Source organism: Propithecus coquereli, unplaced genomic scaffold (assembly GCF_000956105.1).
Source record: "Propithecus coquereli isolate 6110/MARCELLA unplaced genomic scaffold, Pcoq_1.0 Scaffold58, whole genome shotgun sequence".
Classification (NCBI taxonomy): domain Eukaryota; kingdom Metazoa; phylum Chordata; class Mammalia; order Primates; family Indriidae; genus Propithecus; species Propithecus coquereli.
In genome coordinates, this window is record NW_012151729.1 from 2,124,948 (window position 1) to 2,150,743 (window position 25,796).

The 25,796-nt window shown below is 53.8% G+C and overlaps 2 protein-coding genes across 11 annotated transcripts in view; one reads left to right on the plus strand and one right to left on the minus strand.

The window, feature by feature from the left end:
• TNIP1 (TNFAIP3 interacting protein 1) overlaps nt 1-14,283 on the plus strand; it is a 52,446-nt gene extending 38,163 nt beyond the window's left edge. For 5 of the 10 annotated variants that reach the window (XM_012658286.1, XM_012658285.1, XM_012658287.1 and 2 more), the window contains 10 exons: nt 728-817; nt 2,176-2,241; nt 2,358-2,489; nt 4,859-4,987; nt 7,246-7,377; nt 9,052-9,177; nt 9,695-9,760; nt 10,086-10,277; nt 11,397-11,487; nt 13,421-14,208. In XM_012658286.1, the coding sequence (XP_012513740.1) occupies nt 728-817; nt 2,176-2,241; nt 2,358-2,489; nt 4,859-4,987; nt 7,246-7,377; nt 9,052-9,177; nt 9,695-9,760; nt 10,086-10,277; nt 11,397-11,487; nt 13,421-13,455 (1,059 nt within the window). In that variant the 3' untranslated portion in view covers nt 13,456-14,208. Of the gene's footprint in view, nt 1-727; nt 818-2,175; nt 2,242-2,357; nt 2,490-4,858; nt 4,988-7,245; nt 7,378-9,051; nt 9,178-9,694; nt 9,761-10,085; nt 10,278-11,385; nt 11,488-13,420 lie in introns of all 10 variants that reach the window. The other 5 variants (XM_012658291.1, XM_012658289.1, XM_012658295.1 and 2 more) reach the window with 4 other exon arrangements.
• Nucleotides 14,284-14,737: 454 nt separating this feature from the next.
• On the minus strand, nt 14,738-23,382 carry GPX3 (glutathione peroxidase 3). Its single transcript, XM_012658296.1, has 5 exons — nt 23,053-23,382; nt 18,148-18,301; nt 16,640-16,757; nt 16,148-16,247; nt 14,738-15,767 (listed from the first exon to the last, which is right to left on the minus strand). The coding sequence occupies exons 1-5, from the start codon at nt 23,137-23,139 to the stop codon at nt 15,555-15,557; spliced, it is 672 nt and encodes a 223-aa protein (XP_012513750.1). The 5' UTR covers nt 23,140-23,382; the 3' UTR covers nt 14,738-15,554.
• Nucleotides 23,383-25,796: the final 2,414 nt, after the last annotated feature.

Sequence of the window (25,796 nt, forward strand, 5' to 3'; positions counted from 1 at the left end):
GCCCTGGAATTAACCCCATCTCCAAGGAGGCCTATTTATTTTTATTAGGAAATGGTATTTAGAAACCAAGCTCTGGGCACTAGGTGTGCTCATTGCTACTGAGGTGTCACTGCTTTAGGCCCTTCCAGAGGACAGAGCTAGGAAGTATATATATGTGTACTAATCATGTTGGCTAGGCATGGTGGCTCACGCCTGTAATCCCAGCACTTTGGGAGGCTGAGGCGGGAGGATTGCATGAGGCCAGGAGTTTGAGACTAATCATGCATACACACACATCTTTATTTATTTCTACATCTTTCTAAAAATGTTTCTTAAGTAAGCATTTTATAAAACTTTAACTTTTATAAAACTTTAAAATATATGTAACTCTCGCCTTCCAGGCCAGAGGGTTTTGGCTGATGTGTGTGTAGCTGGTAGGGGGAACAGTGGCTGGTACCTTAGAGACTGCACCTAAGCAGGAAAGGTGGCTGTGGCGAGGGGAGGAGAGGTGAGGGGGTGTGGCAGCCACCGTGAGTCAGGCAGGGGGAACGATCATCTCGATGGACTCCCAGAAGGGGAACATAGTCATGGCCGGGATGGTTAGGGGTGTCCTGGCAGGTGGGAGGACTAGGGAGGTGGGAGACAGACAGCTGGGGCTATGGGGTTTAGGGGCCTTAGAGGAACAGTGAGTGGGTAAGAGGATTTGTATTTGAGGCTGTGATGAAGGCCTCTCTGTGTTTCTCCCCAGACTAGCGTGACGGCGGGTAAGGGCCCAGAGGTGGGGGCCGTGGGCGCAGCTGAGAAGAAGGTGAAGATGCTAGAGCAGCAGCGCACTGAGGTAGGTGGCTGGGCAGGGGGTGGTCAGGGAAGACTCTTCTCCCCTCCCAGGAACACAGGAGAAAGGCCTTCCTGGGCCTTGTGGCTCTGGCGGTCCCAGGTCACCGTGGGGAGTTGCCTTCTGCCCATGGGTGAGGTCTGCGGCCTTGCCCTGGGCTGCCCTCCCTTGATCAGTACCTCTGCCTACAGGACTGGCTCTGAGGAGGCGGCACTGGGGCATGGCCTAAAATTGTTGGAGGTGGAGGGGGTAGTTCAGGAAGGCTCTCATGGTAAACCCCGGATGGTGGCAGGAAGTTGTGGAAAGTTAGGCAGGTTTCGGCATCGGGGATGGGGAGCGGCAGCTGGTTCAGGGAGCTGGTTCAAGGAGGGCCGTCACAGAAGGGGAGGACCTGGGCCTCCTGCTGCACCACTTCCAACCGGCCTGGAGGCTCCAGAATTCTAGGCTATTCCTCGTATCTCACGTGTGTTCCTCCCTTACCTCCCATCCCCAGTCTAGTCCTGTCTTTCCAGACCTGAGGTTGAAGCCCAGTTCCTTTTTGGTGGGCATTTGCTCTGTCTGCTGTCTGAGCCCAACATTGGTATACCATATACTGTTGTTTTATTTATTTAATGATGTAGGGTTGTTTTTCTTCCCTGAGGAATTAATTTTTATATTAAAGAGTATGGCAAATAATTACATTAGTGTCATCTTAGAACTGAGCAAATGTAGTAGATGCCTTATTTCTTCTTTTTTTCTTTATGTTGCCCAGGCTGGTCCTGGCCTTAACAGTCCTCACCTTGGCCTCCCAAAGTGCTGGGATCATAGATGTGAGCCACCACGCCCAGCCTGATGTCTTATTTTCTTAATAGCTGCACATTATCTGTTTATACTATAATTTACTTAACCTATTTCCTATGCTTAGTTTGGTCTCTGGATTTTTTCGTAATACAGACATCGCTGAGATGACCAGCTTTGTATATATATTTTTGCACACTTGCATAAGTGTTTCTATTGGTCAAATTTTTCAGAGTGGAACCATCAGGTTAAAGATGATGAAAACTTGGAATTTTAATACATAGTCCCAAATTGCCCTCTAAAGACGTGTGTGTTCCATAAGAAATTGTACACCAAAATAATATACTGTTTCCTTGTCTTAGTGTTAATCTTGCTCTCCTGGCAAGGGTAACGTGTGGCAGTTAATAGAGGTGATGGCTTTGAGCAGCGTTGAGTTTTTGAGAGGTGCGGGATGCAGGCAGTGTCTATAGCCACTACTCACACGCGCCACGAGCACCGTGGGATGCCGGTGTGCGTGGGGCGGGAGCTGGTGCTCCCTGTTCCTTCACTGCTTATATCCCGCTAACCCCAGTCTCTCCCCACAGCTGCTGGAAGTGAACAAGCAATGGGACCAGCATTTCCGGTCCATGAAGCAGCAGTATGAGCAGAAGGTAACGCAGGGTCCCCGGCTTTGAACCTCGGAGGGTGGCTGTGCCCAGCCCTGCCTGCATCCCGGGCGCGCCCTGCACCCAGCCCTCACGCTTCCCCTCTCCGCCTCCGAACGCAGATCACCGAGCTGCGCCAGAAGCTGGCGGACCTGCAGAAGCAGGTGACCGACCTGGAGGCTGAGCGGGAGCAGAAGCAGCGTGACTTTGACCGAAAGCTCCTCCTGGCCAAGTCCAAGATTGAAATGGAAGAGGCGAGTGTGACTGCTGGTGTCTGCAGAGTCAGCTCCCCTCTGTGTTAGCTAGTGGAGAGTTCAGTGGAGGAAACAAGCCGGGGGCAGGAGTCAGAGACCGGGAATTCTAGCTCTAGTGCCAAAAAGCTGTGCGACCGAAGGCTCAGGCATGTGAGCCCTGTGCCTCAGTTTCCCATCCGAAGATGGAGGAGGTTGGATTACCTAGTGCTTTTCAAATTTTCTTGTTTTCATTCAGAAGAACTTTTTGTTCAGTTAAAATCTTAGGGCCTGGGGGACTGGACAGGGAGGCAGGCACTGTGCTGGAGAGGTAAGGAGGCTTGCTCTGGGGCACTTGGTGGCGCTGGGGTTCAGAGCAGGGATGGCAATTTGTTTCAGTGTGAGACAGAGATTCTTGCGTATTCTTGCAGCGGGGCGGTTGTCATCAGAGCATACCCTGGCACTGTGCTGGGCACAGAGACTCGGCGTGGACAGTCCAACCCTGCCCTTGCCGGGGAAGATGCTAAACAACTAATACTGAAGCAAATAAGTAAAAGCGTGTTCAGTTACTACAAAAGGAAGTTGCAGGGATCAGAGAGTGGGCATAAGGGGACCAGATTCAGTCTTGGGGGACCAGGAACAAGTGTTCTGAAGCCACAGGATCTGCTCTGTGTGTGACTGAGACCAGCAAGGTCCTCCAGGATCCTGGAGCAGCAGGGAGAGGCCACTGGACTCCCAGACTCTCAGATTATATTTATGTCACGATGTCTTCCCCTGCACAGGAACTGGGCACCGGCTGCTTTTGCCGAGCTTAAAAATGGACATTTCCAACACAGATTGCCTTTCAGAGTCCCCCCCAACAACAAGGGGCAACGGGGGCCTTATCTGAGCAGCCAGCCTTATCTGTGGCTAGGGAGGACACCTCCTGTCTCTTCTCGTGAGCACGTAGTCACATCTGGTGACTCCCAGCCAGACATCCTGACTCTTTGGTCCCTTCCCCTCCCTTGCATTGAAAGGTGAGACAAATCTCTGGAATGTGACCATTCTTCCCTGTCAGAGGGAAGGCGAAGCGTTTCAAGACCATGTGTGGCCCTGTAGATAAGGACACAGGATAGAGGCCAGGCTTCGGCTGGGGGCCTCTCGAGTAGGGAGGCCCAAACGGCTCCCACAAGTCCTGACCAAGGCTGTCCCCAGCTGTCTCTGGCTGCAGACAACTCACCGGCTGGTTTGTAGAATATTGACTAAAGGTCACATGGGCTGGATGAAAACTAACCCCTGTGGCTTACCTCCTAATCACATGATGTGAATACATAGTTGTAAAATGTTCGCACGATACAGTTCAAATAACAGTTTGCCTGGACCACCTTCCCCAGCCTGGGTCAGGCCCTCCCCAGGATAAGCACTGCTGCCATTTTGGTGTATCTATTTCCAGACCTTTCCCCCATCTAGGCACATAGGAATATGCAGTTCATTTGGGGTGTTCCCGGTCTTCCACGGCACTGTGCTGCCCTCCCCGAGTTTAAACACTTCCTTCCATGTGGAAGGGGAGAGAACTATGGAATTAGGAAGGCTGGGTCTTAGACCCAGCTTTACTGTGTGGCCTTGGGTAAGTCACCTCCCCTCTCTGGACATTCGTTTCCCATCGTATAAAGGGGTAGGACTTGATGCTCTCTAAAGGCCATCCAGCTGTGATGAAGTCCCAATGGTTCCGTAATGGGTATGGAAGCAGTGCCTCCACCGTGAAGCCTTCCCTGGTTTCTTCCCAGCTGCGGTGATCTTTCTTTGAATCTTACAGTATTTTATTTGTTTCTCCCTGGGGGAATACTTTCTGCCTTACGCTACATTTATATCTTTGAGTGTCATCTGTCCTCTAGGCTCAGGGACTGTAAGGTCCTTTAGGGATTATTGGTAGTTTACCACTTTTCCATGGATCATGGAAGACCCCCTGTAAATCTGGTGGAAACTATGGCTTTTCTCCCTAGAAAATTGCACAGAGTTTTGCTTTTAGTTTTGGGGCTCGCAGCCCCCCTGAGGCCCCCCTGTGACTCATGCGAGGAACTGCGTACCCATGGCAGGTGGGTAAGCTTAGCCAGGAAAGGGCTGTGGCAGTGCCCAGCTCTTAGCAGGTTGGTGGAGGAGCCGGCATCAGAGTCCAGGGCTGATCACTCAGCTGAGCAGCCTCTTTTTTTCTAGTTGTTGTTTTAAATTGAGAGAGAATAATTGCGGGCAGGTCCGTGTCGGCATTGCTGCTCCGACCCCAGGTGCCTTGCACAGCAGCCTTGTGGCAATGGTGGCGAGAGAGAGGGGCATGCACGGGTGAGGACTGGGGCAGGCAGGGCAGGTGTCTGCCTCCTGGGGAGGCTCGCTGCTCACCAGCCCCCTGCTCTCTGCAGACTGACAAGGAGCAGCTGACCGCAGAGGCCAAGGAGCTGCGCCAGAAGGTCAGGTACCTGCAGGATCAGCTGAGCCCGCTCACCCGGCAGCGCGAGTACCAGGAAAAGGAGATCCAGCGGCTCAACAAGGTGGGTGCCTTGGCCCTGGTCCTCGGACGGGCAGGGCCTCCCTGCGCCCAGCCGCAGCACCCACTGTGTTGCTGGTGCCCCCAATGCTGCAGCTCAGGGAGGGTGACTCCGGTCAGCAAGCCAGCCTCCCGGTTCCTCCTCCTCTGCTCCCCGCCACACACCCTGAGTGAGCCAGCCCCGATGAGCCTGTGCGCTCCGCCCTGCAGGCCTTTGCATGTGCCCCACTCGTCCCCTCACCACTCACCTGGCCACACTGCGGCTCGTCGGGGTCAGCTCTGCTACCACGTCCCCAGCGAAGCCTTCCCCGAGTCTCCTTCAGCTTGTCCCGTTCTGTGCTCCGAAAGTACTTACACGCCCCTGCTCACATTTCCCTGTGACGGCTTATTTAATCCTCTGTCTTCCCGTCTGGTGGGGGGAGGTGTGCATCCTCATTGGGGTGTGTACCCCCGGTGCCTTGCACGGCGCCTGGCACCAAGCACATGTTCGGGAAGCATTCGCCCAGGGGAGCAGGAAAGCACTGGCTGTGGGCTCCCACCCCTGTGGAGTGGGATCCAGGGCGCCCACCCAGGGTGGGGCTGGGGAAACAAGCTCTGGTCTGAGCCAAGGCAGAGTGGCAGCAGGCTGGGCAGGTCTGGGGCTGGGTCTAGTCCCAGCTTAGCCACCCCAGCCTCTCTGGGCCTCAGTTTCACCATCTGAGCCCTGGTTGGAATCACTCTGGCCCTACCCACCTGCCAGCCCAGGGTTAAGGGGAGCGAGCTGACAGGAGGGAGCGTTGAAAGGACACGCTCTGCGAAGGCCTGGAGGGGTTACGTCCGTGACCCACCTCTTCCTTCTGTGCCGACTGTGTTTCCTTTCCCTCTGCCTCCCGACCCTGGTCACGGCGGGCTCTGCTGGGGCAGCCCCTTCTGTTTGTTTCTGGCGTTTTGTAAGCATTGACTGTGCTGAGTCTGGGGCCCGTGGGCCAGAGGGAAAAAAGATCTGTCCTGAGCTGGGAGACTCGGGAGTTTAAATCCAGGCAGAATATTTGTTGTCCATACTGCTGGTTGTAAAGACAGCCCTGTGGGTGTCCTTGGCAGAACTGGGGACAGAGACACCCACGTGGATACGTAATGCAAGGCAGGTGGCCTGCCTTGTTTGTGGCTTCAGGCATGTGTCTCCCTGTCCCTGGACCTCTGTCTTCTCATCTAAAAAAGGGGGCAGAGCAGGAGGGTAAAGCGGAGCCGTAACTCCCCCTCGGAACGTCCTGAGTTCACTCTTGGTCCAGGAGTTTCCTGAGATCCAGCAGTTTCCTGGGGAGCTGAGGAGACTGAGCGGAGGCCCGAGTCCAAGCTGGGGACAGTCTCCTCTGTCTCCCACGGTTATGGGAGGCATCAAGTGTGCTGCTGGGGCCTGTGAGCAGGGTCCCTGCTACCCAGGGGCTGAAGTCCAGGTGGCGATCAGTCCAAGGCGGCCAGCTAGTGAGGTGTCCAGCGTTCTAAATGTTCCGTGTTAATGGAGTTGAAGCAGAAAAACAGTTAATAGGAACCTTTTGAGAAGATGGGAGCACACTGTTTACATAAAGGGACGTATTTTGTGAACATGGTAGATTGAGTACTTTTTTATATTTTCAAAGTGTTATTAGATGATGTTTCAGCCCATTTTTGGTGCTATAAAATATTAACCAAGTAGAAGTTAAAATCCAGTCTAATCTAACTATAGAAGAATTGAGGATGGAACGGTTAGTTTGGGTGGGAATGGGATCCTGAAACAAGAATCCAGCGGAAGCTGAAGGATCCCAGAGCAGAGCAGTTTTTGGGAGACTGAAGCTCCCCCAGAAACTTAATATACTTTCTAGGTCTGCGTGCTAACACCTGAGCCGTGCCTCTTCTGGGTAGGGGGATTCCCCCTTCTAGTAGATGAGGACCCCCGTTGAGCCTGCTGGTCCAGAGCACATGCTGGGTCTGAATCTGCTTTGCCACTTACTAGCTGTGTGACCTTGGACAAGTCACTTCCGGTCTCTAAGCCTCAGTTTCCACATCTGTAAAAGAGGGATGGTAGTTGTAGTGTTTTCTTCATAGGACTGGGTAGAGATTCACTGATGTGATGTGTATGGATAGAGTGCTTATAAACAGGGCAACGTTTATTAAGTAGTACTGGTGGTGCTGGTTACTGTCATTATCGTTACTGTCGGGAAGGAGAGCCCTGAGGTCACCCTCCGTAGGGACCTGACTTCCAGGGGCTCCTGCTGATGGCTGTGTCTCTTGTCTCCCTGATCCCAGGCCCTGGAGGAGGCACTGAGCATCCAGGCCCCGCCATCATCTCCACCCACGGCATTTGGGAACCCAGAAGGAGCAGGGGGCCTCCTAAGGAAGCAGGAGCTGGTCACGCAGAATGAGCTGCTGAAACAGCAGGTGAGGCTCGGGAGGACAGGCAGGAGGTGCTGGGGGAGCTGCAGCATCCTCAGAGCCCAGGATGGGCTTGGACTCACGTGGAACCTGCGATTAATAGTCCACTTCCTGGTCGTTGGCCAGCACCCCTGCTTCCAGCAGTGTATCCCCAGCTTAAGTCAGTCCTCGACCACCTCTGCGATTTAACCATGTCTCCGCCCCACCTGTGCTATCATTAACCTAATGTATAAAAAATAAATTCCAAATACATGTATTTAATAGGGAACTTTATATCACTACCATAAATGGAAGCACCTATTAATAATTATTGACATAAATAGAGTAACCATAAATAATAAATATAGTAGAAACAAAACAATGTTATTAAACTCTAGTCAGATACTGCTGACTGATGAAAACTCTGAACTTTTGAATTCTTTTTCCCTGCATTTAAAGGTGATTGGCAACTACTAGAAAGACCTACTAGCTGTGGTTAAAGACTTACTAGCATAAATCAGAGACTTTTTCCTTGGGGACACAGAAAGGTTGAAAGGCAATTGAGAGGTTACGGCTGTCCCATGCGTTTCTGTGCTATTTAATGCTACGCTTTTGATCTGGATCATCTCGAACCAAGTGTCAAACTGATCTGTAGTGAGGATGAGAAATGACAGGCTAAGAGGCAGAGGCAGGGTTCCTCCCAGCCCGCTCTCTGCCTGGGCACCCCGAAGCCCTGGGACAGTTTGTAGGTCCTCTGCTCTCATGGCCGGCAGACCCAAACTCCTGTCATCCACCACACTCGGATTCTGTGGCCTCCGCCTCTGTCGGCCTCAGCAGAATGACAGGATTGCACTGGTTGATAGCTTTCAACGTTTTTGTTTTTTTTTTGAGACAGAGTCTCACTCTGTTGCCCTGGCTAGAGTGAGTGCCGTGGCATCATCCTAGCTCACAGCAACCTCAAACTCCTGGGTTCAAGCGATCCTACTGCCTCAGCCTCCCGAGTAGCTGGGACTACAGGCATGCACCACCATGCCCGGCTAATTTTTTCTATATATTTCTAGTTGTCCAATTAATTTCTTTCTAATTTTTTTTTTTTTTTTTTTTTTGAGACAGAGTCTCACTGTGTTGCCCGGGCTAGAGTGCCGTGGCGTCAGCCTAGCTCACAGCAACCTCAAACTCCAGGGCTCAAGCGATCCTCCTGCCTCAGCCTCCCAAGTAGCTGGGACTACAGGCATGCGCCACCATGCCCGGCTAGTTTTTTCTATATACTTTTAGTTGTCCAATTAATTTCTTTCTATTTTTAGTAGAGACGGGGTCTCGCTCTTGCTCAGGCTGGTTTCAAACTCCTGAGCTCAAACAATCCACCCGCCTCGGCCTCCAAGAGAGCTAGGATTACAGGCATGAGCCACTGCGCCCGGCCTCAACCTATTTTTTTTAAGCCATGGATCTTTTGTTCAAATAAAGCCCCACCCAAAGCCCAGAATGTGAGATCAAGGGGTGCAGGACTGCTCTGTTTGAAGTTGGAGCGGTGGCTGGAGGGGCACCCGTCCCACTGCCCATAGTGACCCCCAAGATGGGGCGAAGCCAGCTCTTCCACCTGTGACCCCCGGCTGGAGGCATGGGGGCTGGGCTTCAGCAGAGGGGAAGCCTCCGTTCAGAACCATCCCCTTTCCCACACCCCACCCCTCCCGTCCACTCCAGGTGAAGATCTTCGAGGAGGACTTCCAGAGGGAGCGCAGCGATCGAGAACGCATGAACGAGGAGAAGGAAGAGCTGAAGAGGCAGGTGGAGCGGCTGCAGGCCCAGGTCACCCTGTCGAACACCCAGGTGAGAGCGGCTGGACCGAAGGAGGGAGAGGGGAGGGGGCGTGGCTTAGCGGGGCCTGGTGAGACTGGATATCAGGGCACTCACTGGTTCTACTTCCGGCTTTGCTACCGAATTTCTCTGACTTGTTTTTGTACAATGACAAGACTTAACTCTGAGATACCGCCAGCTCTGACTTTCCACCGTCAGCTCTGATGCCCTAGGGGAGCAAATGTAAGACTGGCCCTGAGCCACCCACTCAAGAACGGAACCGAAGACGTAGCTAGCACAGAAGCAGCGAGGCTCACGTGGCCCCTCCTGACCTGTGCTGAGACACCAGGACAGCAGGGCTCACCCGCAGCCGACAGCCTGGGCTGTGCTCCTACCGTCGGGCACTTTCCCCGGGGCCGACCCAGGCCCAGCAGCAGCCCAAGGGGGCCCTGGGGACCAGCCAGTCACCCCTCTGGGCTGGTCAGGCCCTGGATCTGGGCCTGGCCGGGAACCACCTGTGCCAACAGTCTTCTCTCCCTCCTTCTCTCAGCTAAAAGCCTTGAAAGATGAGGAGAAGGCAAGAGAAGCCCTCAAACAGCAGAAGAGGAAAGCAAAGGTGAGGGGGCGGGAGGGAGGAGGTGGCACTTACCTCATCTTACCTTCCTCAGGGAGCTACAGACTGGTGGCAGAGACAGCATGTGCTCAGGTGTCTGCCTCTCTGCCAGCTGACTAGGGAGGGGGTACAGTGAAGCCTCAGCGCACTCACCGACGCGGTCAGTGCTTGGGACACGTCAGCGGTCATCACTGTGGATGTTCTGTGCCCGTGTGCAGGCCTCCAGAGAGCTAGCGTCCTACGCAGGGAGAGGGCGCTGAGACAGGCGTCCCTGGGACGGCCTGTGCAGCCTACCGCAGGCAGAGCCAGACGTGACCCTTTCTTGCAGGCCTCGGGAGAGCGCTACCATGCGGAGCCGCACCGGGAGCACGTCTGCGGGGTCTACCCCTACGCCTACCCTCCCGTGCCCGCCATGATGCCACACCACGGCTTTGAGGACTGGTCCCAGATCCGCTACCCCCCGCCCCCCATGGCCATGGAGCACCCAGCCCCACTCCCCAACTCACGCCTCTTCCATATGGTGAGTGACGTCCCTCCCTCACGCCAGGCCATGCACAGAGGCCGCCCCACACACTTTCCAGAGAGGAAGGATAAGCGAGAGGGTCAGAAACTGTCTTCAGCTCTTCCTGAGCAACACTGTGGTGGCAGGCAGGTGTCCAGGGCCTGGCTCTGGCCTGCTTCCCCAGGGGCAAGGATCCTGCAGCCCACAGCTGTTCAGGATCACTGGTGTAGGCCGGAGAAGGCTGGATAAAAGTGCAGGGCGTGAAGGAGGACTCCTTCCGAGCCCCAGGCCAGGGGTGTCAGAGTTTGGGTTTGACTCTTTCTGAGACAGAGTCTCACTCTGTTGCTTGGGCTAGAGTGCCGTGGCATCAACCTAGCTCAAGCAACCTCAGACTCCTGGGCTCCCACAATTCTCCTGCCTCAGCCTCCCAAGTAGCTGGGACTACAGATGTGTGCCACCACACCCGGCTAATTTTTTCTATTTTTGGTAGAGACGGGGTCTCATTCTTGCTCAGGCTGATCTTGAACTCCTGAGCTTAAGCTGTCTTCCCGCCTCGGCCTCCCAGAGTGTTAGGATTACAGGCGTGAGCCACTGCGCCCTGCCTGGGTTTGACTTTTATAACCTCTACGTGTAACCAGGTTCCAGAGCCCTACCATGTTTCTCTCTCCTCCCTTTCCTTTTCTTTTCTCTTTTTTGCTTTCTCTTCCCTTCTTATCAGTCTTTCTCCAAAGAGCTGCTGTCACCTGTCCCACCTTCCCCAGGCCCTCTACCTCAGGCATCCCCACCCCTCCCCTAGACGATTGCAGAAGCGTCCTGGCCAGCCTCTAGTCCAGCCTCTCCCCATGTGACCATTCTTTACGCACATCTTTAACCACTGGAGCGTAGTGCGGTAGATCGGCTCTGGAGTTATAAAGGCCTGGATTCAAATCCAAGCGTAGCCACTTTCCTACTTAGATGACCTTCACGAAGTTACTTTAACCCCCAAGCCTGTTTCTTCACCTGTAAAATGAAGGACAGTCTGGGTTGTTGTAAAGATTAATACTTGACTAATATATATTTAGTGCTGTTCTGGCACGGCAGCTGCTATTGTAATTTCCGAGTGCAGTTATTGATTATTAAGCACCAGTTTTGTCGCAGCCAGAATACACCTGGCGTCCACCCTGTGGAGGGATTCGAAATCAGAGCTCCCAAGTGATGGACCCGCCCACAGCCAGGCCTGCAGAACCAGGTGAGCCTGAGCCCCTAGAGCTAGATCCTGTTTTTCCCTGGGGGAGATAACTTCTCATCTGCCAGGACTGCCTGAGTTTGGCGATGATGTTGTTACCTTGTCATCTTGGTGAGGGAGAGGGCCTGGCTTTCCGAAACAGTGTTGAAAGGAGAGTGACAGCAACTGCAGGGTGAGGGGACTGAACCCACTCATTCATTCATCCTGGAGCATCGTCTACATGCCAGGTACCAGGGATGTTAAGAGAGCAGAAGCAGTTGTGGTCCCTACCCTTAGAGAGCACGTTACCTAGTGAGGAAGGCAGAAATGAGTAAACAAACATCACACAGATGGGCTGCACTTTAGTGCCCTGAAGGAAGAAGGGCAGGTTCTGCGAGAGCAGATAACGGAGGAAGCTGACCTAGACTGGGGGCATAGGCGGTAACATTTGAGTTGAGACCGGCAGAAATGAGTGGCCTTAACTAGGTGAAGAGGTAGGGGGGAGGATGTTCTCGCAGAGAAAATGACAAATGCAAGGCCAGGGTAGGGACGAGGCAGGTCCAGACCCTGCAGGGCCTGCAGAGCGTGGTGGGAGGGCTGGTCTGATCCTCAGGATGACGTGGAGCCACTGGACATTTTTAAGGCAGAGTGACATGACCAGATTTGGGTTTGAAAAGCTCCCTCTGGCCATGGTGTCTGCCATTAAAGGTTGAAAGGCCCGGAGCTGCATCCACGAGGCAGAAGACGACTCTGAGCCTTTAGCAAGTGCCTCTGCTCCCTGCAGGGCTCTCATGGGCAGAAGCCACTCCCTCCCCTGTGGGACTTCTGGGAACAAAATCACGAGTGGGTAGGAACAATAGGGAAGCCAGGTCCCTCTCAGCACAGAGAGGGACTCCTAAGGGTCACAACTGTGCGGAAATGGAGCCAGCCCTGTCGGGAGGTAGTGAGTGCCCCCTTGCAGAAGGTGTGCGAGCAGAGGCCGCAGGACGGACTTGGAGGGAGTGTGAGTTGGAGGATTTAGTGATTGGAAGAAGGGATTGGACTGGCCAGTCATTTCGTGATGGTTCCCTGCAGAGACCTAGAGGTTCTGTGGGGCTCCTTGGAGGCTGCTTCAGTGAGTGCCAGAGGGTGCCTAGTGGGCAGGGCTGTCCGCTCCCCCAGCATGGCTCTGCTTCTGGTCTGGAGCCAGACTGACTGTGTTTAAATCTTGGCTCCACTGCTTCCTAGATTGGGGACTTGTGGCAACTCTTTTTAAATGCTCTCAGTGTCCCAGTTCCCTTCTCCACAAAGGGATGATAATCTGCCTGCTTCATAGGGCTGGGTGAAGATTACGTGACCCATGCACCTAACGCAGTGGTCCCACCCTTTTTGGCACCAGGGACCCATTCCATGGAAGACAATTTTTCCACGGACTGGGGGTAGAGGGCAGTTGGTTTGGGGATGATTCAAGCACATTACATTTATTGTGCAGTCAAACCTCTCTGCTGATGATAATCTGCATTTGCAGCCGCTCCCCAGCACTCAGCTCCACCTCAGATCACCAGGCATTAGATTCTCATAAGGAGTGTGCAGCCTAGCTCCCTCGCATGCGCAGTTTACAGTGGGGTTCCCGCTTCTTTGAGAATCTAATGCTGCCTCTGATCCAACAGGAGGCGGAGCTCAGGCGGTGATGCGAGCCATGGGGAGCGGCTGTAAATACAGGTGAAGCTTCACTCACTAGCCCTGCTGCTCACCTCCTGCTGTGTGGCCCTGTTCCTAACAGGCCACAGACCAGTGCTGGTCTGTGGCCCAGGGGTTGGGGACAGCAGATCTAAGGCGCTTAGCCTAGGGCCTGGCACACAGTAGCACTCAGTAATCCTACATGTTATCTCCACTGTTACTGTATTGGTTGCTATAAAAGACTTTGAAACTAACTGTACCACGTAATCTTTAAGTCTCAAAAATTTTTTTTATTTAGACTCTGCAAAAAATGACCGCGAGGGGCCTCAGTGAGACCAGATCATGTCATTTGGCTCCGCCTTCATCTTGCAGAGCCCGCTGACCTCAGATTACTGAAAAACTAGCGGCCGTGTGCTGTGTGTGGCCAGAGCCTCAGCTGGACGGGAGGCTGAGACGGGCGGCCAGCTCGCACCCCCAGCCCGACCTGAACTGTTTACAAGACTAGGGAGGCTCCACCCGGAAGGCTTCCACTTGGGCTCCTCCTCTGGGAGTTTCCAGGAAGAACTCACTGCCCCTCCGCTGAGTGAAGAGAGGCCTCATCCGGCTTAGACCTGCCATCCACTGCTGAAGCCTCTGGGAGACATCAGTCTTAAGAGTGGGGTGCAGCTGAGACCCCCCTTCCTTCAGAGCCTCCCAGAAGTGGTTCCAGCCCCTCCGCAAGTGCCACACCCAGTTGATGTGTGTGTTTAGTTTCCGCTTCAAGCTCTGTAGCAAGACCTGCCTGACGCCCATCCTTCCCCCTCTGCAAGGAGCTGCAGGAAGAGCGGGTTTTCTCCAGAGCGGAAGAGAACGACAGCGTGTTCTGGCTCTGGGGCTCTCTCCACCTCCACTCACAGCAGCCTTGCCAGAGCCATCGCTGCTGGAATGAAGGCCACGCCAGCCGCGTCCACTGAGGGGCCCCAGCCTGAAGCTACCAGGCCCTGAAGTTTAAGCCTTCAGTGCCAGAGACTGGGATTGGGGTGGCTTTCCATCCCTGGGCAGCTGTTTGCACGAATCTTGGACATAAATCCAAGTCGAAGATCAACACTCTGTGTTCCTTTATGCCCTAATATTCCTCTCCCAGCCAGCCAGAGTGCCCTCTTCCCGTTTCCTGAGTGCCTGTCACCCTTACCCGTGGCTGGTAGCCCCTGGGGCCTGCTCAGAGCCTCCCTGGGTGGGGGCTGGGGGGCATCCCCAACAGCAGAAGGAGCCTGGGCTGGAGGTTGGGAGACTTGGGTTTAATCTCCAGTCGTGCCCCTCACTCATCAGGAGACCTGGGGTAAGGCCTGGCTCTTCTGTGAACCTCAGTTTCCTCATCTGTTAAATGGAACACCTCATCTTAACCCTCACCGCCTTGGAGAGCTGTGGGGGAATGAGAGTAGATGTGAGCTGATTCTATAAACTGTAAGTGCTGAGTGAGAGAAGCAGAGTAGGCCAAGGAAGAGGCCAAACAACAGGGGCCCAAAGCGTTCCCTCATTTCTTTTCTTGTCCTCCCACCTTGACCCTGCCCACCCTGTCTTCCCCACCCCGCTCCCAGGCTGGGGTGGCCACCATTGAGGAAGCACCACAGGAAGCTCAGCTGCTGCAGAAAGGCCTTTACTGGGCAGACAGGGGTGTGAGTCTAATGCCAATGGACCAGGGTGAGGGAAGAGGGCACGTCCTCCGAAGGAGCAGGGGTGGCATCCCTGCCCAGGGGCCTTAGCCTGAATGCACTAAGGGCCGGCCCCACAGACAGGCTCAGGGGAGGTCCGCCCACGAGGGCTTTGGGCCCCTCCCTCATGGAGACGCCACCCCTGATTCGGGTACGTGGCCCTTGCTCTCACATCTGCCTTGGCTGAGCTCAGGGAGAACGGTGGGGTGGGGCAGGAGCTTTGAGAGGGCCCTTCAGGAAGGAGGAAAGAGGTTGGGCAGTGTGGCAGACCCAGAAATTTCTGGGGACTTCAGTGGTAGTATTCGGAGGCAGTGGGAGATGCTGGCCCGGGGGCAGAGGTCTAGGTCAGAGCAGGATGATTGGACCTAGAGCTGGTTTTTCCTCTGGGCTCAGATCTAAGTGAATTGTTACTGGAACGGAGAACTGGAAAGAAAGGGGCAGTATTCTCTAGCACTACACAGCACACAACTGTGGGCACACAGATGGTGCACATTCCCGGATATTCACACAGACAGACACCTGTGGCTGGACACCCGTGCCCAGTCACACGTGTGCGAACACCCACATACCCAGCCGTACAGGCACACAATTGTATGCACACATCCGTGTCAGGCTGGGGTCTTGTGTAATGGGAATGGGGTCTATGGTAGGTGTATAGGGTGGTTGGAGATGTGATTCCTTCCTGAACAGAGCCCCTCCCCCAGCGCCTACATGGTGGACATGGGATGGGGCGGGCATCAGTTACTTCCCCTTGGCTGCCTGCCGCCTCATGTAGGACAGGATGTCCATCTTGACGTTGCTGATTGTGGTCCGGTGGTGCCAGCGCATGACGGGTATACCATCTGGCCCCACCAGGAACTTCTCAAAGTTCCAGCGGATGTCGTGGATTTTCATGGGTTCCCAGAAGAGGCTGCCAGGTGAGCCTAGGAGCTCCGAGGTGGGAGGACAGGAGTTCTGGAGCAGGGATGAGAGAGTAGCATCAGCCTTGCTTCAGACCCCGGCCCCTCCTATCCCCCTCCTCCCCAGCCTTCCTAGGGTGAGAGAACGGCCTGGCACTAAGAAAAGAGCACCAGTTTGGGAGTTTGGGGACTGACCGCCAGTCCCAGCTGTGGTTCTAGAAGACTATGAGATCCTTAGCACATCCCTCTGGGTACCCCCATCTGGGCCTTACCAGTAACATGGGCTGATGAGATCCTAGAGTCTGCAAAGCCATCTAGTTGGAACAACAGATGCCAAAAAACTCCCCAAGAGCCCAAGAACAGGTGGATGGCATGGGCTGTGGGCTGGAGCCAGGCGCGGCTGCAGCCCTGGCACACAGGTGGCTGCTCACTCACCTTCAGGAAAGTGTAGAACTTCTGCTCTTTCTCCCCGTTCACATCTCCTTTCTCGAAGAGCTGGAAATTGGGGACAAAGCCCCCTCCGGGTCGGACATACCTATTGTGGAATGTTCTTAGGTGGGTCCCAAAACAATGGGCACAGGGCTCAGAAATGAATGAAAGGGACAGAACAGGGAAGAGGGTGTTGGGAGTCGATTTCTTCCATAGTGGGAGCAGATGAGTGTGGAATGGGCGTAGGCATGATGCAGATCTGTGGTCTTCTTTTCCAGCTTGGTCCCTTCCCAGTGTCCCCCCCCACCCCGCAGCGGTGTTCCTTCCTCATGCAGGTCACAACCCGTCATCCCTGTCCTCCCTCTCCTTCTCACCCTTCCCCTCATTTTACTCAGTGGGGTTCCTAACAGAGGACAGTGGTTCTTGGTGCATTGGGGCCAAATGAGACACGCGGGCCACACCAGAGGGGCTGTCTCAGGATGCTGAGTGAGCACTCACTTGATGGTGGCAAGGATCTCTGAGTTCTCTCCTGGTTCCTGTTTTCCAAATTGGTTGCAGGGGAAGCCCAGAATGACCAGGCCAAATGGTGCAAGTTCTTCCTGTAGTGCATTCAGTTCTGGGCCGGGGAGAGAGCAGACAACAAGGGCAGCCTGATGAGGAGCCCTGCCTTAGCCGCGCCACTCTCCCTGCCCTCAACCCATTGTGCAGCTGAAACCACCGAGGCCTCCTGAGAAGGGACTTGCCCAAGATCACCAATGGGTTCGTGGCAATGCTGGGACTCGGGTCCTTTCCTCCTGACTCTAATCTGGATAGATTGGAGGTTTTGGGGAAAAGAGAGAAATACCCTTCCTCAAATCGCCAGTCACCTGCCCACTGCTAAGACCCACTACCTGGGCCAGTCAGCTGAGTGCTCATTCAGGGCACTTAGGATTGAGCTGAACCATCCATCTCTGGGCAGAAGGCAGAGGACTTCCTTGGGGGCGGAGTGGGGCCCTTACCATCCTCCCATACTCTGGGAATTTAGGAACCCAAGGGAGGCCCTGGCCCAGCGCCCCAGTTTCCTCAGTTTCCCTGGCCTCTCGTGCAGTGCCAGCACCCGGTCCGTCGCTTGCACAAATGCACCATGCTCTGTTCCAAGGACTAGACAAGCAATCTGGACAGAGTGCTCACTGCCATTGGGCCATGCAGCCCACTATCATTCCACTTCCAGAAATTTGCTTGTGATTGTCAGGCAGAACATTCGGGATCAGATTGCCCTTGCCTGCCCCCAGCCCCTGCCAGCAGACTGTGCACCGCCCCAAAGCATTTCCCTGTCACATGCCTTTGGCCTGCCTGTTCCCTCAGGCTCCTTCCTCTGACCCAGCTAAGAAGAAAGGGGTGAGGATATTAGTGGGTCATGAAACCTGGGCCAAATGCCCAGTTCTGCCACTAACAGCTTTGTGACCCTGGTTAAGTTGTGTCTTCACTCCGATCCTTGGTTTCCTACCTGCAAATTGAGGAGAGGGGAAGGCTGAAGTGGATCGTCTTCAAAGTTTGTTCTAGAATGGACCTCAGAAATGTACCCTGCCCCTCAACACACACATACTCTTGGGCCTCAGGCCAACTGCCTGCTTTCCAGAGATGGGCCAGGAGAAGCACCAAGGCAGATGGGGCTGAGGGAAAATGAGACATTCCCAGCAAGATTGGGCTCCACCTGCCATTTCTTAATCCAGTCGAAAGGAGCTCCAGGCACAAACCCAATCTCCTCCATCCCTCGGCTTTTAGGGTAGCTGAGGTACACAGGGATGAAGAATTAGAACTGGGGATCTAGAATAGTCTGGAGGCAATCAGACCTCAGGCTTATATGACACAATCACCTTCACAGACCCATGAAACACGGCAGAGCCGGGATTCGGGGTTTGGAATCTCGCGGTCACTGCCATCCCTCCCCACACACCAGAACAGCTCTGGCGACAGAAATGCGCACACAGCCCCAGCTACGGCAGGGAGGAAGGGTGGGCTCTTACCAACATACTGGCCCGTCAGGCCTCAGAAGCTGGCCACATTGACAAAGAGGACGTATTTGCCAGCGAAATGCTTGAAGGGGATGTACTCTTCCCCATCGATAGTGAGGGCTCCGTACTCAAAGATGGTGCCGCTCATGCCACCATGGCAGTCCGTCTGGAACAGAGAAAGCCGGCGCCAGGGAGTGGTTAGAGCTGGAAGGAAACTTGGACATCTCTATTTCCAAAATAACGAAAATCCCAGAAGGGAGAGTGACTTGCTCAAGAACAACACCGAGAATTGGAAATGGACTAGAACTGAGGTCTGCTAATTCCTTGTGTAACATAATGATTACGAAAGCACGTAATAAGAGCTTAATATTAAGCACTTAATAAGTGAGTGCTGTGGAACCCTGGAGAATGATTTATTGTGATAATTACTTCGACATCACATGTCGACTTAAGAACACGCACCAGGCTCTGAGGGAGACTACCCTGACACTGGGGGTTGACTTACTGGCTGGACTGATGGAGACTGGTTGGGTGGCTGTTGCAATGTCCAGACAAGTGCTGATGAGAGCCTGAACTAGGCCGTTGTGAAGGGAAAACTGAACAGAAAGGAGGAAGTGTATGTCAGCGTGGAGAGTGGTGGTTCAGAGGTCCCAAATCTGGAGGATTGGAAAGATGAGGCTGTTATCAAATAGGGAAGTAGGAGGGGGAGCCAGGAACGGGGACAGGCCTGTTGTGAGGATTAAATGTGAAGGTAAGGGTCCAGCAACAGTGCCTGCATATCCTAGATGTCCCATATGAGCGAGCAGTTGTGACGATGACCATTATACCTTCCTCTCCGCCCAGCTGCTGCTCACGGTCAACCTCCAGGACGAAGAGGGCTGCAGTGCAGTGGACTGTGGGCTGGGAGACCTGGCTTCCACGTCCAGTTATGCCACTAACTCCCTGTGTGGTCTTGGACTGGCCCTTTCTTTTCTTCGGGTCTTAGTTTCCTCATTTATAAGATGAGAACCTTGAACTGGACCAGCTATGTAAGCAAGTCAACTTTGCTGGCTTCACAGCATGACGATTGGAGGAAGAGGAGGGGATGGGTTACTGCTGGGACCTAGGACCACACTCTGCCCTACTTTGTCCCTGACACAGACCACAAAACTCTGGGTCTACTCTTGAAAGGGTGTCATTGTATCACTGACATGACTCAGCAGCTGGGCCGGTCGTGATGGGAAAGGAAAAAGCGTAAAGCCTGACTAAGGGTGATCTCTAAGGTCCTTTCTGGCCCTGACATCCCATGAGCAGTAGAAAGACAATAAACAAATGGAGTGCAAACTAGCGTCATAGGCCAGGAGAGGGCAGAGACGGGTGGTGGGAGTTAGAGAAGCACATTCACTCCCTCTCTTCCCATCAGTTCTGGAAAACTTGCCATTGAGGCAAGGTCTGGGCCTGACTAGGTGGAGGGAGCCATCCAGACTGGCAGGGCGTGGCCCGGTAGGGTGCATGAAGCAGGCTCGCTGAGCCGGCTGAGACTGGGCTCCCTGCACCAGGCCATTCCCTGGCAGCTGCAAACGCTCTTCTTGGCTCTGGTGCAAATTCCCGCCTTACATGAGTCTAATATTCCTCACCCCATGACTTTTGGTGGGTGCTGGAGGCAGGCTCAAGACCTCAGCTCAACATTCCTCCTGTCCCTGGGCCTCCTTGTTCCTAGCTGGGGTCAGTTCCACCTTAAAATGCAAACAAACCAGGACACAACCCCCACACCCCAGCAGGCCACAGAGGTCAGGCAGCCAGAAAGTGAGGCATGTCTGTGGCCTCTTCACTTCCTTCACTACACCCTGATCCAAAAATGAGCTCTGGGACATGGGAAGGAAACAAGACGAGAGATTGTCCAAGTAATCAGAGCTTGTAAACAACAGGAGGATCAGCTTCTGGGCACAGTTTCAGGGTGGGGTGGGGCAAGGGGTATCCTCTCTCATTAAGTTCTGGTCTTTGCTGGCTGTGTGGCCCTGAGCAAGTCACTCTCACTGTCTTGGCACACCTTGGCGCTGTCCAAAGAGATAAGCACGCTGCTCCCCAGAATGGTTGTGAGAATCTACTGGCAGATCAAACAGGCTTGAAAGTCTCTTGGAAAGAAATCCCAGGTCAAGGGATAGTGATTACTCTGCCTGCAGCTAGGGCGAAGGGCCCTGAGGTTCCTACATTATTGTAAAGAGGTCTTTGATGTCCCTACCCAGGATGAAGAAGATGATACACTGGGCAGGGTGTCTCCAGGAGGAGGATGAGTGACAAAGCCCCTACACTTTCTACTGGGGCCAGTGAGGCCAGTGCTGTGGGCTTGGACTCGTGGAGGTCAAAGGGGTGGCTTGTGGTTGGGGAAGCCAGGGCCTGTGTGCACCACTGAGCACCGCAACTCGGTCCTTAAGTGAGCCCCCTTCCTTCCTCTGGGCCCACTGGGTCCCAGAAGCCACTGGGCCAGAGGAGATGGAGGGGAGGGGCAGTGAGGGTGTCCCAGTCCTCTCATCACTGGGCAAGAGAGGAGAGTTCTGATGTCTTGAGAGTTGGATGGTGGGACCCAGCTAGGACCTTGGCTGGCTTGGGCAGCTGGTCTTGTGTCTTCCTCCTCTTCCATGTTATCACTCCCATCAACGTGATGTTGAAAGAACTGGCCTGGGAGGCAGGACACCTGAGGTCTGGGCCCGCTGTGCCTCTGATGCCATGTGACTACCCCTTTCTCTTCCCTGGGGCTCTGGCTCCTCCACTGTAAGATGGAGTCAGGTTCAGGGCTGTCTTAAGGGCCCTTCAACTCTGTCAGCCTGTGCTTCCATGATCCTCTCTGCCTGGTTTGTCACCTAGAAACCAGCGGTTACTAGGATCCCATGCACGTCAGCAGCTATTACTCTTTCCAGCTTCTGCAAAGTCCTTTTGTGGAGCAAGGACAGGGAGGCTGGGCAGCCTTAAGCAGGAAGAAAAGGAGGATTCCCTTTGTTCCCTAGTCCCTCCCTTTGCATTGGAAGGAGGCAAGCATCTGTCTGGGGCTAAGTCACCTGTGGTCCATCCCGTTCACATACCTCCCCATCCCTTTGCCCTGGAGTTGGGGGTAAGGTAAGTGGTTGAGTCCTAAACCCAGAGCTTTGACATTTCTAAGAACTTGGGAGAGATGGGCATGCCCAGGCTGTCACTAGCCAGCAAGTCCTGGCTGGTTGTATCCGATACGATCACACCTCACCCTAAAACTTTTCTAGACAATACCCGTCCTGTTATTTCTGAATCCATTTATCCCTCCCCAGAGTTCTGCAGAGTTATTTACAAGGTTCATGTTTTTACATCTAGCCTTCTTGAGGCAGGGCCCAATTGTACCTTCTCTGGCTCTCCCCAGACTGAGAGGTTGGGACTGACTCTATGGTGCTAGCCTGGCTATGGTTCCTCCCGCCCCACCTCTACCTCACACCCCGATCTTGAAATTCGGTCTCATCTCTGCCCTGGAAAATGCCTTCTGAGTTGGGGATTATGAACAGGGCTGTATAAAAAGGAGGAGGCTTGGACAAAGTGGCTTCATAGCCATCTAGTCTCTAGGCTGACTCCAAGAGGGAGCTGACTAATGGGATTTAGGCTGAGGACAGAAAGGGGGTTAAAAACAGACAGAAAGAACCCTGTGCTTTCAATGGGCTTCCTAAGAAGTGGATAGAATTTTGGAAACAGAATCATGGACTTATAAGACGTTAAAGACCCAGAGGATTTTAAAAACACAGAAGCTCAAAGCTAGAGCTTACAGATGTGTGTGTGTGTGTGTGTGTGTGTGTGTGTGTGTGTGTGTGTGTGTGTGTTGGGAGCCTGGAGACAGAAATCTGTCTCTTGGTCTATCCCTATGCCTGGCTTCTGTCTCCTCCACCCCCACCTCTCTCCCACCCCTGGGGAAGGAGAGAGGTCTGTAAAGCCCACCCAGCACATACTGTCCAAGGAGATAAGCCTGCTGGGTTGTTGCACTCATGACCTCGACATCCCTACTCCAGCTAAAGGTCACACACCCTGCTGGCGACAGACTGGGGCTCAGGAGAATTCTGCCTCTTCTGAGTTGGCCGTCCCCAGCTTTCTCCAGCTACCAGGTTTGCTCAGGCCAATGTGGACAGTGGGTCCTGGGTAGTGAGGCTGCCCCACAGCAGAAAGCTCTTCAGAAAACAGCTTGTGGATTTTTCAGCTTCTCGAAGCATCCCCTCTGAAGTGATCAGCTTCATTGTGTCCCGCTCTCCCTTCCCACCCCCCAGCCCCAGCCTCCTGCAGATGGAGAAACTGAGGCCAAGTAGGGGGCAGGGACTTAGGATCCTGAGTGTTCCACACCGCCTGTCCAGAGCTCTTTCTGTCACAGATCTCTGGACATTCCACCCATGCCCTGGAATCCAAGTGGGCATTTCTACCTGCATTTATAGTTCCTGGGCTAGAAGAGCCCCCACAGCCATCCTTCAGGACCAGGACCGCTCAGCTGCCTTCTTCCCTTTCTCCTTGCCTGTCAGTCTCCCTGGGAACTTGCGCAGCCCACACAGATGCCAAGATTCTAGGCCTTTTTCTGTGTCCCCCTAGCCTGCCCCAGGCCTTTACTAGAGGGGAGCAGCTCAGGCACGGAGGTGACACGGATGTAGCAAGGCGAACTCTGAGGTAGCAGTGGGGAGAAAGTGCGAACTCGGGGAGAGAGACCTTCCTGCCCTGACCATTCTGCCCACCTGGCGCACGGGGCTCGGCTCTCCAGTAGATGCACTGCGAAGAGACAGGCGGTCGCCGGAGGCCGTGGGGGCGCAAACGGAGTCCAGGGCGTCCCTCCCACCTGGGTACCTCCCTTCTGGAAGGGAGCCTGGGAAGAGGGGTGCCTCGCCGCCGCGGTGGACAGCTAGGGGCCAGGTTCGTTCACTCGGTCCCCGCCCCAGGCTCACTCACCTTCGACTTCTCTTGCCCCCGGCCGGGCGGGACGAAGCCAGCCAGGAGCAGGGAAAGCAGGCAGGACGCCCGGAGCAGCCGGGCCATGGCGGGCTGCGGGCGCGTCGCAGGCTCGCCTCAGACGCTGTCTGATCCCGGGCCACCGTCCGTCTGAGGTGTCCGACGCTCTCAGACACCTTTCAAGCGCTCAGACATGACCAATCGGCGGCCAGGCCGGAATCCTTGTAGCCAATCACTGGGCGGCTGGGACTTCAGGGGCGGGAGCGACTTGCCCTCCGCTCCCACCTCCCCGGCCCGGGGCGGCGGTGACATAAGCAAGTCTGGGCAGAGGTGGGGTCAGGTCCCTGCGAACCTGGGAAGCGGCCCCTTTCTCTTTGGGCTCCAAAGTGCGGGAGGAGGCAGGCACAGCGTTCTCCATTCCAGCCAGGGCGAGGTCGCCAAATAGCACCTAAGAACTGATGGAAGGCTCGATTCTGGGAAGCATTTCTTATTCGTAGGCTTCAAAAACACCTCGCGATGGTCCTCTGGATGTTGAGGATTTAAAGTTTCAGCAAGACCTGAAGTTAGACTTCCAGGAACATTTACCGTATGTAGGTTTAGTGCTTAAGAAACAAAGTGTGGGTGTCCCAGACTTTTGAATGCAGCCCTCTCCTGGGTAGGGCATCGAGATTGCAGGTCTGGAAAGGGTTTGGTCCCTTTCCTCCCCATCGGAAGGGTCACCACCGACACTCCAAAACAAAAGACAAGTTAACAAGAGAAAGGCATGCGGATTTATTTAACCAAAGTTTTCCGTGACACAGAGCCTTCAGAGATGAAGACCCAAAAATTCAAGGGAAACTGTCCATTTTTATGCTTAGATTTGATGAAAAGGGGACAGCCATGTAGAAATGTGATTGGACAAAATGAGAATGATCTAATGGTAATGGACTGAGTGGGGAAAGTCAACAAGCCCTGTACAGATTCTTCTTGGCCTCTCTGTGGCCAAACCAGCTCCAGCTGGTTTGGGAGTAGAAAACACATTTGCTGGCTGTGTAGTCTTGAACATGTTGCTTTCCCTCTCTGGACCTCCGTTTCCTCCACTGTATAATGATGGGACTGATTAATGATCTCTAACACTCTTCTGCCCTGGCTAGATGACTTGCTTCTAAAGTAAGTGACAGACCTAGACCAAGAGTCCCTTGAGAGTACGACCCATGATCACCACCTGGCCCCCTCCCTAGGAAAGGTTCTGGCTCTTCCTGAGTTTTCAGGACCAAGCACACAACAGATGTTTAATGTTTGCTGAATTAATCAACCATTGAATTTGTTTGTTTGCTAGGAGTTACTTAGAATCAGGCCAGGTGACTCTAGGTCTGTGCTGTCTAAGTATGATCCCGTCCCCAGACAGGAGAATGTGTTGGAATCAGTGCTTCCAAAATTAGTCTGACTACCATAACAGTGGCAAGTGGGAAGCTTTTAATACAGAGTCTGGGGCCCCACTTTGAAATCACTGCATTAGAATCACTAAAGGCAGAGGCTGAGAATCTGCCTTCTGATATGTTCCAAAGGTGATACTGAGGCAGCTGGCCTCGCTGTAGCCTTGGCGGTATGAGTCCCAGGATTAGGTGCCTTCTAGAAATCACTTCTGACCAAGAAATGCCTTGAGATACCATGCCTTTACTATGATTAAAAATGTTAACATCCCCACGGGACTCTGGAAGGTCTGTCTGAAGTCCTGCATTCTCCACCAATCTTCTCTACCTCAAACCACTGAAGTGGAAGTGGAGGAAGTGGAAGGAACCTTGGAGGCCAGGAAGTCCTTTAAATGAGTTAAAGTACAGAACCATATGATCAGTGGCTGACACAGTATGTACTCAATAAATGCTATTTATTTAACCACTTTATTTCACTGAAGCCTAGAGACAGGGAACAATTTACTCAAGATCCCATAGCAAACTGGTGGCAGAGAGGGGGCCAGAATCCAGGTCTCTACACTCCAGTCTCAGGCCCTCTCCATGTTGTTGTGTGTTGTTTTTGTTTTTGTTTTTTTTTTCAGACAGAGTCTTGCTCTGTAGCCTGGGCTACAGAGCAGTGGCATCAGCATAGCTCACTGCAACCTCCAATTCCTGGGCTCAAGAGATTCTCCTGCCTCAGCCTCCCGAGTAACTGGGACTACAGATGCACGCCACCACGCCCAGCTAATCTTTCTAGTTTTAGTAGAGACGGGGTCTCACTTTTGCTCAGGCTGGCCTCAAACTCCTGAGCTCAAATGATCCTCCCACCTCGGCCTCCCAGAGTGCTAGGATTATGGGTGTGAGGCGCCACGCTCGGCCTTGTTGTGTTGTTTTTTAAGGTTCATATCTACCCAAATATATAAACATCTGTATTCATATTAGTTTGTCAGAAATCCATTGTTCATGAGCATCAGTAGGCATATAGTGACCATCAAAATATGTGCTTAGCAACGTGTTAACACCATGAAAGATGTCAAAGAGTTTTCTAGAAGCTACAGTCCCTGCCCTCAAAGGTGTGTGCAGCAGAGCCAACTGGGGTGAAGAAAGGGAGGCACCCAGGGTCATGCAAAGTACAGGACTGGCACCTGAGAGTGACATCTCCTTAAATTTGGCACTCTATGGGCCGGGCGTGGTGGCTCACGCCTGTAATCCTAGCACTCTGGGAGGCCGAGGCGGGCGGATCGTTTGAGCTCAGGGGTTCGAGACCAGCCTGAGCAAGAGCGAGACCCCGTCTCTACCAAAAATAGAAAG